Source organism: Amphiura filiformis, chromosome 15 (genome assembly GCF_039555335.1).
Source record: "Amphiura filiformis chromosome 15, Afil_fr2py, whole genome shotgun sequence".
Lineage (NCBI taxonomy): Eukaryota > Metazoa > Echinodermata > Ophiuroidea > Amphilepidida > Amphiuridae > Amphiura > Amphiura filiformis.
This window is the reverse complement of record NC_092642.1, coordinates 18624919-18637501: the sequence shown is the minus strand read 5'-3', so window position 1 is coordinate 18637501 and position 12583 is coordinate 18624919. Positions and strand designations below refer to the sequence as shown.

The window sequence follows — 12583 nt, the reverse complement described above, 5'->3', positions numbered from 1 at the left end:
CTGGCTACATAATGTTTATGTACAAAATATTTCTTGCAGATTAATTCGTTTTGCAAAGATATCGTGAAATTTGAATTTCGTTCTGGTGCACCAGAACGAAATTACAACGCATTGTCTATGGAGCAGTGTAATACACATAATCATGCATAACTCGCAAACGCAAAATCGGAATCAACTGAAATTTTGGGAATAGGCATTTTTCGTGGATATGTACTGAAAAATGTCATAAAAAGAGGATGCTAGGATCACGAAATACTCCTTTAAGCCAAATCCCTCCCTTGGAATGGAAATCTTGATCTGAATCAATAGCTTGAAGGAAAGCCAGAAACTTTCAAGTGGACTTGAGAGGGATAAAGTGGGGTTGAGAGGATATGCCTAGACACACCATGATGCACATGATAACCCAAGTTCCACTGTTGACAATCAGGTTTTATGAAAAGATTTTTTATGGAATTATTGACTTTATTCCACTTGAGTGGTTTTTGTTTTGGTGCATTAATACATTTTTTGTATCTGACCCTATTATACATGTATAATTATCATACATAAATGTGGTAAACATTCAAGTAATCTACAACATTTTTGTTGTCTTCTGACATTTTTTTATTTTAAAAGGTTGTTGTTTTTTTGTTTTTTCATTTTTCAGACCAAAGTGAGACATGGGAGTTGAGAGAATATGTTGTATAGGGGCTGGTTATGTAGGAGGGCCAACCTGTAGTGTGATTGCCCACAAATGCCCAGAGGTGACAGTAACAGTGGTGGACTTGAGTCAATCAAGAATCGATGCATGGAACTCGCCAGATTTTAAACTACCTATTTATGAAGTAAGTCTTTTAAAAAATAATGAATGCCAGTTTGGTGAGTGTGTAAATTGAGCAAGTTGTGCTTGGTGATGCCATTGGCGGATAGTTTGTGTGGAGTGAGTGGAACCAAATGCATGTAGCGCCCTCCTTGTGCATACAAGGTTTTATCTGTAAAATTAAGGTTTCTCAACTTTATTTGTTTGATGGCCACAATGGGGGCTAAACAAATTTCAAACTCATGCTAAAGAACTCTGGTTTCTTGTAAATTATTTCTGTATTTTAGAGTTGGCCAAGTGCTAAATATGAGTGGTTGGCAGGCTGGATTTGGTATTTGTGCTACATGTTGAGAACCTTTGTTCTAAATATTTGATGGGAGAACATTTTTTTGGACATTTGACTGTCCCAGTCAGAGGACAGGGTCAGATGGGACGCAGAGATAAGCTGCAGAAATTGTGATGGAGCTGAAACTGCTCAGAAACATGATTTGTTTTGTTATTGCATTAGTGATTTATTGAAATTATTTTGCATTATAAGTAAGCTATCTGAAAACTTAAATGTCAATTTTAAAACCTTTTAAAATAGTCCTTAGTTTCTGTGATAGGAAGTGGTGACAGATGTTTGCATTTGTTTTTCATGGGTTTGCATTTATAGCAACTTTTTCCTAAGGCCTCAATGTTTTTTGGGTGGGAGCCCTGGCTTGCTCAGGAAACCCTAACCAAACTAGAGCGGTTCTCGGGCTTCGCGGTTCTCTGCTTTGGTGGTTTGTTTTGGTACTGAATGGTACATGTGTTTGGGTGATCATTGATGGTGTTTGTGATTGATTGGTTTAGGTTGGGTGATGTATGTTTTGTTTCTGTTCAGAACCTTGTGGGGATTTGGCGAAAGTCGATGGGTGGGGGTAATTAGTTAAATGTTTGTAAGAAGGGAAAGTGAGAGGTTAGAGAGTTAAAATGAGGTAGAGCGATAGAGGTTTGTAAAGGTTGAAGGAAAACATAGGAGCATGGACACTTGGCCTGGTGAAATAGTTGTTGAATAGAAGTTGAATGTATAATGTTTGTTGATGAATGAGACCGTCAGACCGATTAGACCGAATGAATTACACGTCTGTCAGCAGTGGATACTTTGAAGGGAAGTGACGGCCCGGGTTGCCAAAAGATTTCAGCCCGAATTGCGGGTCAAATAATCGAAAAGTCGCCCAATTTTTCTCTTTACAATTGGTTTCTATGGGACATGAAATGATCGAAGTCGCTGAGCCAATGTTGAAAAGTCGCCCTAATTTTTTCTTAACCATTGGTTTCTATGGGACAGGAAATTGTCAAAAGTCGGGAAAATCTTCAAAAGTCGCCCAATTGGGCTACCAAATCATGGTTTGGCAATCCTCACTCACTGACGGGCGCATGTGACGCTTTCTTTGGCGTGGTGTAAACAAAAACATGGAATATAGCATAGGCGTGCGCAACATCATTTAAATTAATTATTATTTACCGATACAACATTGTAGGCGTTTCAATGTACAAAAACTTGTGTCATAGCGTTACGTAATCGCTATCATCATCATCAATTCGCTCAACACGATGAGTCATTCATCAAGTCAAGTACCAATTTCCTTGATGTGTTTATTATACAGGTTTGGGCAAAATCGATTTTCTTTTATAATATCCCGTGGACGGCAATGCACAAAACATTACTACGCCATAATATAAATAAGGCTAAATAAAAATAAAATGATGTTTCCGGTAACATGCTCTGAAAAAATTGGGACGGAAGGAAGGAAAAAAAATATTTACACATACTGAAATTTCGACCCAATTTAACACTTGAAGGCTAGCCAATAGAAAAACAGTATGACTCGGGGTCTCAATCGTAAAAGCTCTTCTCATACTACACAAGTGTGTCGTACTGTCCAATATCATTTACCTACTCTCTGTCATTCACTGTTCTTGTCTATATATAAAAGCTTTTTCTGTTTGTGCAATTATAGAAAACTGCTACATACAATTTGGAAATTTATGCAATACAAAACACTAAACAGATAAAATAATATTTTGAAATGACCATAATTAGGGGTAGAAAAAGTAAGGAGTCCAAACTCCAAATGGACCCTCTTATCTTAAATCCAAAAATAGGGTCCATAACCAAACTTTTGGGATCCAAAAATAGTCAAATATAATATTAACTTGTAAACAGTTAATGACTTGAACGTGAAATCAATAAGTGTAAATCAAACCAATTTTTTAAGTTTACCTGACTTGGGGATCAAATCTCGACAGAGGTTTCTTGCCAATACAACATTTTACTAATTTGACCTCAGATGACCCCTGGTGACCCCAAATGACCTTACCAAAATATGGCTCTAAATGGTGACTGTATCCACCAAGTTTCATGCCCATATGACAGTTTTTACTAATATGACCTCTGGTGACCCCAAAATGACCTTCAAAAAATTTGGCTCTAAATGTTGACTGTACTAACCATGTTTCATGCCAATATGACAGTTTTAACTAATTTGACCTCAGATGATCTCTGGTGACCCCAAATGACCTTCAAAAAATTTGGCTCTAAATGTAGACTGTATTAACCAAGTTTCATGCCCATATGACAGTTTTAACGAATTTGACCTCAGATGACCTCTGGTGACCCCAAATGATCTTCAAACAATTTGGCTCAAATGTAAACTGTACTTACCAAGTTTCATATCCATATGACAGTTTTAACTAATTTGACCTCGGATGACATATGGTGACCCCGAAATGACCTTAAAAAATTTGGCTCTAAATGTTCACTGTATTAACCAAGTTTCATGCCCATATAACAATTTTAACTAATTTGACCTCAAATGACCTCTGGTGACCGAAATGACCTTAAAAGAATTGGCTCTAAATGTTGACTGTACTAACCAAGTTTCATGTCCATATGACAGTTTTAACTAATTTGACCTCAGATGACCTCTGGTGACCTCAAAATTACCTTCAACAAATTTGGCTCTAAATGTTGACTGTATTAACCAAGTTTCATGCCCATATGACAGTTTAACCTAATTGACCTCAGATGACCTATGTTGACCCCGAAATGACCTTCAAAAATGTGGCTCTAAATGTTGACTGTATTAACCAAGTTTCATGCCCATATGACAGTTTAACCTAATTTGACCTCAGATGACTCTTTTCGCCCCGAAATGACCTTCAAAAAATTTGGCTCTAAATGTTGACTGTATTAACCAAGTTTCATGCCCATATGACAGTTTTAACTAATTTGACCTCAGATGACCTCTGGTGACCCCAAATGACCTTCAAAAATTTGGCTCTAAATGTTGACTGTACTAACCAATTGTCATGCCCATATGTCAGTTTTTAATAATTTGACCTCAGATGACCTCTGGTGACCCCAAAATGACCTTCCAAAATTTTGGCTCTAAATATTGACTGTACCCACCAAGTATCATGCCAATGTGATGTGACAGTTTTGACTAATTTGACCTTTGGTGACCCCGAAATTACCCTCCACAAATTTGGCTCTAAATATTGAATCTACCCTATCAAGTTTCATGCCCATATGATAGTTTTTACTAATTTGACCTCAGATGACCCCTGGATGACCTTGACCCATTAACCAATACAAACTTGTTCTGTCTCGGGTCATGATGAACCCACCCACCAAAAAGTTTGGGTCAAATAATAATTGCCCTTGTAAAACAAACTGGGACATCCCCATACCCCCATTTAACATGTGCTTAATATCTGTATCATCCAAGTATCCTCATCTTCAATGCAACGTTCACTATTTATCGCTATGGAATTATATTTACATGTTGAAAAAGGTAGGCCTAGGGTTGAGTTTCTTGACGGGATAATATGCAGGCCTGGGCGAGCGGCATGAGAAAATAAATGTTGGTTTATCCTGAAATCGGCCAGGTTAGTTATTTTAATTTTTATTATATCGGTGCTGACAAAATGCACAACTTCCTCAACGTTTATAAATTGAAATGAACAGTCTTTTATTCATACTTGATAGGGGTTTATCGTTGAGTGTCTAGGACAAGATTACACAATTTTTCGGCCTACATCATTTTTAGCATTTTAACTTTTTATTACTTGCTCTTTTTAATACTGAGCTTTATGGGAATTATAGTTCGACAACAACACCGATTTAATGAGCGTTAGGCCTTTGTCTTATAGTGTTAGGCCTACTATTACCGCTTTTATCAAATTTTTTGCGGACACAGACAAAATACCCAGCAAACACAAAACGCTTTTTCGACATCATTCGCAAAAGGTTATAAAAGGTTGTCAGAAAAGCGTTTAAATGTCGGGTTATATAAAGGGTATATTAAGAGTATAAAACATTTTCATAACCTTAAAAACATTTTTGATAATCTACTGCTCAGCAAACAAAAATGTTTTACAGAAAACGTTTAAATGTCGGGTTATATAAAGGGTATAAAAACGTTTTAATAACATTCCAAAAACATTCTTGAAAACTTGATACAAAACATTCTAAACAGAATGTTATTTTGGGGTTGAAAAAATATTTGCGAAAAAATGTTTGCCCTAACTACTTTCAATTAGATTTTAAAAGCGTTTTCATGACCTTTATATAACCCGACATTTAAATGTTATTAAAAGGTTTTGAAAAAACATTTTAAGAACATTTCTGTGTTTGCTGGGTTCAAACATTTTAACATAATGTTATTTAAGTATTGACACAATATTTGGCAAAAATGTTTGTAAAAATAGTTTACAATAACATTTTTTGAAAACATTGAAAAATATTGTTGTATTGTGTTTTCATACAAAACGTTTTAAAACATTATCATGACCTTTATATAACCCGACATTTTAATGTTATTAAAACGTTTTTAGCTAAACCAAAAGCCAAAATATAACTTATTTAAAACGTTTTTAAAACGTTTTTGTGTTTGCTGGGTAGTTCAATAGTTTTTCAATAGTTGTAGGCCTACTTAATATTACGAGTCCTGCTGCACGCTGTTTTCATAAATAAAATAGTTGTGCATAGGCCTAGGCCTATATCGCGATAAATATTATCTATCAATTCAACTGTATTTCTTTAATCATTGAATGGCAGAAAGTCGGGGGAAAATAAAATAATGTGATTTCCAACAACTTCATATCAGAATTTCGACACGGACGACTCTTGAAAAATTATATTTTTTCCAAGTGGTATAAATTATTTCATGTCAGAATTTCGACACGGACGACTCTTGAAAAATTTAATTTTTTCCAAAAGTGGCATAAATTATTTTTTTTGCGGCACCAAAAAAGAGGCGAGGCGGGTTACGAAACCGAATTTTATTTTTAGTAGGCCTAACAAGATGAGTCATACATCATAGTTTATTGGTATCACATTGATACAACCTGATTGGTCCCCATATTTTACTGCTAGAAAGCCGATTGGTCAAAAAGCCACTTGAACATTTGCCCACACATTGATCAGCCACTTTGACCTTTTTATCACGACTTGATCACGCGCATACGATTAGTGACAAGTAGGTCTATTACTAGTAGGGATTTTACGATTTCAATATTACATTCGCATGGACGGTCATTTTTTTTTTTGGGTCGCTAGGATTCTAGCGAGTAGATTTCTTGCAATATTTGGCTTATTTACCATCCAATTTATATCCTACAATGTACCTGTATATCATTAGCATATCAAGCGGCCCAACAAAAATTGTTTTTGAGGTTTCTGATCGTCACGCTGAAACACTGTTAAGGACACAATTTTCTCCGTTTTCCCAGCCATTTTGTTTACTCGTTGTTAACGACGTAACTGATTAGTCTCGACCCCAGAGTGCAACGTGGCTGTATCGCGAACATGACTTGAAGACAGAAACCGGCTGTAAAAGAGGTGGGTCATCTCTCGCGAGATCTTGTGACTTGCATTGTTTCATCTCGTAAGGTCGATGGCTCAAAAATTATCTTTGAAGTATCACAAATTCCAAGTGTAAGGTACTTGGATACATTAAACAGGATAATTATGATTTAGAAATCAGATCTGTGAGTACCAATTTTATATAAATTGACTCAATTGCAAAAAAAATGTTGCTACGTTTGTATAGATCCCAATGACACACACAGTGGCATAAGCCAGTCTCTGTGTACAAGCGGCGTACACGAGACTGGCAAGTCTATACCACATCGTTACGACTCTAAAAGCGACCGAGTCAATGGGGATATACTATCATGACTATTGGGCAACTTCCACTTGATTGGCCCTCAGCCAGTCTGAGATAGAAGTATAAATTGTAACCAATGGCAGCGGTAGGCAAAACCGGCTATGCACGACTATGTGCACGACTATATGGACCAACCTCTGGTTGGATCGCACGAATACAGAGTTGCCAATGCAGATTAATAAGGTATAATATTGGGTGACTTTGTGAGCGTCCAACTAAATTAGTACAATTCTGAATACTTCGTTATTCTTTTTGTAGATGTCGACTAACATTCAAATTTAATAGGTTTCATCATTAGCACACACTTGACATATCCTGAAAGTGTCACTGAAAAAAAATACTTCGTTTGTCTGCTTTTTTGTATACAAGAAACACATGAGACATCTGTTTGTGTGGACTTTGTGCAAGGAGCCCAAATCCCCACAACAATGTGCTATTACAGAATCAATACACTCTCTATGGAAGACATGACCTTAATTTCCTACATAAGGGGTGTAAGATTGTAAATGGAGTCACCTGTTAAGGTAACCCCATTTTGAAACTCACACTTCATGTGTGGGAAATTAAGGTCATCTCTTCCATAGGGATGTGTGGATTTCAACTGGAATAGCCCTCTTCTTGATATCCCTTTCAGGAATTATTTTTCCCACAGCCACAGAATGAAGTAGATCTTTGAATACAAATGGTTTTGAATTCAGTTTTTAAAAGTTGAAATTGTTCAGCACTTGAAGTGATGTTTTGATCAATTTGAGTGAATAAATGTTAGATGGGAGTGAAGGAAAAGACAAACTCTAGGCAAAAATGGGGACATCAATATAAAACCCAAGATGTATTTAATCACTTTAAAAAAAATCTTATTTCACAGCCTTCTTTGAAAGATGTTGTTATGCAATGCCGAGGGAAGAACCTATTTTTCTCTACTGATATTGACAAAGGCATCCGGGAAGCTGATCTCATTTTTATATCCGTAAACACACCAACAAAAACATTTGGATTAGGAAAGGTAAGTAATGGAAAAGGTTTTTTCCTTTTTCCTTTTTTTTTGCGTCTAGGTCAGGGTTCCATTCCCCATGTTTTTTGTTTAGATTCTAGGTTAGTGGTTCAAATCCCTTTTTGAAATATGATATGACCCAGTTGACAGACAGACTTGTGACTAATATATCACACCTTACTCTTGTGCTTATAACCAGAATGGGGTTATGACGACCACCCACCGGCCCATAGCCAGGTGTGATGTTTTTGTGGGGATGCTAAATTTTCAAACTGTGTATCTTTTTGCAAAACAAATTGCTTACAATTACATGCAAAATAGTGATCGACTTTGTGGGGCTATTTTGTATAATTTAACATGAAGAAGTAGAGCTTCTGTTAATTTTATTTCCAATTTTGACCATCTTTCAACATGCTACCCTGAATATGGGACCTTTTTTGTGAATCCACTGGGCAGCTAGGGTCCTGTGACCCATAAACTGGTTTGCTGATTCTAGGTCATCAAATTTTTAAATGGAAATGTTGTGTGGGATGGCGGCCGCCCAGATATTTAAGATATTTAAGCCTTTTTTGTACTTTTTAGCCTATTTTTGACCATTTTGGTCAATGTTTGCTCCCTTAAAATTTGTCTTACCCCCTGCCCTCTGAAAACCATGGAATTGCACAATAAGTGTAATATTTTGATTCAAGCTTTTGTTTCTTGAGAACATTTTTTAAATAAAAATCCTTTCAATCACACTTGTGTGCCAAGTAGTGTTGGCCGATACCGATCTGTGAATCGGAGATCGGTGCCGATATGAACTGCATCGGCCTTGAATCTGAATCGGCAGATGAGCTATCAGCTGCCGATCTAGCTACCGATCTCTGAACTTGACAGTAATAAAAGTACACAACAATTCTTTAAGCTTACCATTACTTTCTTATGTAACATTACTACTATTTAATGCCAATATATTTCCAAAAAGCGTTGTTACCACCGCAAGAATCATGTCGTTTCATACTGTATTTTATGTATGTATCCACCCTTTGATAGACCGAATTAAACAGCTAATTATAAATGCACGGTCGAGTTCACTGTACTCGTCAGGCACTCGTGTAATAGGTGATTTCCCGTGATGGTTTGTTTATTATCCACAGATGTAATTATTTTCTTTCTCTTGGTTTCTTTCTTTCTTTTTCTTTTCTTTTCTTTCTTTTATGTTTTTTTTTCTTTTTCCTTTCTTTATTTTATGTTTCTTGCATTTCTCTTGATTGTTTTATTCTTTCTTCTCCGCGAATCAACTTTGATTTGTGTGTGTACCAAGTTAGGCGAATCACTGCGCGAATTGATTCGATGACCCTGCAGCTAAATCAGCTCCATCGATATTATAATAATTTATGCATATGACGTATTGGGGAATACATGAATTCCCATCCTGATTAGTTGTGCAGAGTTGTTTACAGAAAGAATTCACGTGTTCGGAGATTAAGAGATGAAATCGTCGTGTGAGGAGGAATAGTGAGAATGTGCGCGATTCTAAAAATAACATGCCCTCAAATTCACCTTGGGAAACCCGACATTGAAGGGCTTATGCGAAAGTGTAAGTGTTTACAAATTTTTCCCAGGGGCGCACTGTACAGTCGGGAGTACGATGGTACATCATTTAATGGATTAATGATTAAACTTCCGACAATCGGAGGCACTGAGTGAGTAACGCTGGGACTTGGGGTGTAAAATGGTATTTTATTTGGGTTGATATTGACATGAAAACCTCTAAAAGCGGTCATCATATTACATAGTTACAGGTTTGGCGAATTAAGCTTTGACCGTTAACATTACTGGGGCCCGACTTGAATGAACTTGTACTGGTTGTAAAATAACATTTAAGGAATCTGAATCGGGATCGGATCGGCCCGATCTGCTAATTTTCAGATCGGAGATCGGCAGATCCGATCTTGGGTTGGATCGGCCAACACTAGTGCCAAGTGTAGGCCAAAAGTAGGTATTTTCACTTGAGAGAATGTAATCTTTGTTTTAGCCATAGCAATCTTATTGTACCAGCCAGCCACCATCACGGTGGTTGTAATACCACTTTATGGCTATGGCCTATTATTAGCCTATTTCCTTTTCCTTTCTAAATTAAAGGGGTAATGTATTGCATGAGCTAATTATTTATATTCTTTTACTTTGACTGTGATCCTGGATAACATCAATAAGTACTATAGCATAAAGTTGTTATTTTTTAAAGAATGCTTTATCTTTGGTGGAGCAAAAGATTGGAGATCCATTTTTTAAAGTAAAAAATAAATGTCCTTGCTTGAAAAAAAAAATCTTTGAAGTTGATAAAATGATGTTTGCATTCATATACCAGCTACTATGAGGTGTTGTATGTGTGTTTGACTGCATTAAAAACACAGCCTTTTCCCCAAAACTATTTTTTCTAAATCCAAAGCTTGACACAAACCAGACCTGATCAGGTCCAGGAGTCTGCTATAACCACCCCACACACACAAAATCCAAAAAGGTCCACTTTTTGGTATTTTTCTAATCAAAAAGTAGGTGAAAATGGACCAAATGTCTAATTTTATGGTGATAAGGGGTTACAAAAACGGGGGTAATTTTTAGAGGGTTTACAAAAAATGTAGGTTCACTCTTTACACAGCTACAAAAATCTCTGCAACCACACTTTTATTCAAAAAAAATCCACTTTTTGGAAGTCCCACACCCTCAAAATATATCCTGCAAACAGGCTTGTCGCTGATAGTACTGGTTGAATTTTAATACAACATTATGTGTAAATACATTTTGCCTAGTACAATGTAAAAGGTTTGAAAATAAATCCTGCAAGAGGCACATTTTACAATAGTCATAAGTCATACATTACATGTGTATAATTGTATGCCTGAATCAATTCAACTGATTTGTTTACCCAGTACATACAATATTATTTACAAATCATGTTGGTCACACCTATAAAGTCATCACAAAAAGTAACTCAGCACTGTTATCATGGTTATACACTTCTAGTGCCCGTTTCTATTCATCGTTATGTATTCTTCTCCCGTGCATTATTTTCGCGAACTACCCTTCACAGCCCAAATTATATAAACCTGCACGCTAAACAATGCATTATCTAAAACCTGCACGCTAAACAATAGATTCTAGATAATACGTGCACGCTCAAATACTAGAAACACTACTTTCACATAACCATAAAGTAGAGTTAGGTGGCGCTTTAGACACAGAGATCACATAACTATATAATTGTCTGTTCGATATATATACCAACAAAAAGTACGAATATACATTCTGTGGTGTTAAAATGGTATAGTTACAAGCGGTGTTCTATAATAGTGTACAATTACCGAATAAGGTGCAACTCGCTAGACTTGAGTCCAGTCCTCGTTTACGGAGTTTAGGATTAGGGTTTAGGGTTGGGATAGGGCAGTCTTGTAATAAGACTAGTAGAGTTGCACCCTTGCAAATATCATTGTCATAAATTATGATTAATGACCTCAAATAAATCAAACATCAAATGAGAATAATCGAGCTTCTATTAATTAAAAAGGGCCAAAAACAGGTGGATCATAATTATACAAGATGACACCATTGCAAAATATTCAGCATTTTACAAATGAAATACATGTAGGCCTATATCTAAAATAACATAGCCGGGCCCGGGAAACACACACTAGCGCATAATATCATGATCATCCTTTATAATACCATAGGCCTTCAAACACATGTGTTTGAAGGCCTATGATAATACTGAACAAATTGTTAAATCCCAATGTCGTGTGTTTTAATATAAGTAGTTCAAATTATAGAGCTATAAAGTCCAGTTGATATTCACCGTAGTACTAGTCTGACATCTAAGTCGATCGTTTCCAACTGGTTCAGTGCTCTCTGTGTTCGAAACCACGATATTAAATGATCACAACATAAAGTCAAGTCAATTAAACCATGCGTGAATAAGTTACCTAAGTATGACGTATGGCATAATCGATACCATTGATTACAGGGATTGATTTTCTTTACCAGTTAAATGCTACGTAGCTGGTCAATGTCCTGACGGTGTTTTTAAAATGTAAGATATTTTCCCTAATATTAAAACTAATATAATGAATGCAGCAATTAATATTGCCTATTGTTTTAATAGGCCTACACTCAAAGTGTATGACGGATAATGTACTCGTGCAAATGCATTCGTCAAGATAATTGCACTTGCCATGGAGTTATTGCATTTAGCTTTCGAGCCTATCGGCTCTCAAGCTAAATGCAATAACTCCACGGCGCGTGCGATTATCTTGACGAATGCATTGCACTCAGTTCATTATCCTTATCATAATAGCTATAATTTAAACTATTACCCGTATTTTATATTTGGAAATCGGAACATACATTTGTAGTTTACGATTTCATTACATATTTGTGAATGATGTATGCTCTGTTTGCTCATAATGATTGGAAAACATAATGGTATAATGATCAAGCCAATTCTAAAGAGATTTCAAAATATATTCACACACTATAAATGTAGGTCATAATGCTACTGATATTTGAGAAGTCTTAACAGTGTTTTACCAATTTGTTTGCGTAAGTTCTTATGTGAGCACC

General features: G+C 36.2%; 1 protein-coding gene across 1 annotated transcript in view; it reads left to right on the top strand.

The window, feature by feature from the left end:
• LOC140171347 (UDP-glucose 6-dehydrogenase-like) overlaps nt 1-12583 on the top strand; it is a 35432-nt gene that overhangs the window by 8680 nt on the left and 14169 nt on the right. Inside the window, exons 2-3 of the mRNA XM_072194586.1 lie at nt 647-824; nt 7862-7999. Of these exons, the coding sequence (XP_072050687.1) occupies nt 660-824; nt 7862-7999 (303 nt within the window). The 5' untranslated portion in view covers nt 647-659. The remainder of the gene's footprint in view (nt 1-646; nt 825-7861; nt 8000-12583) is intronic.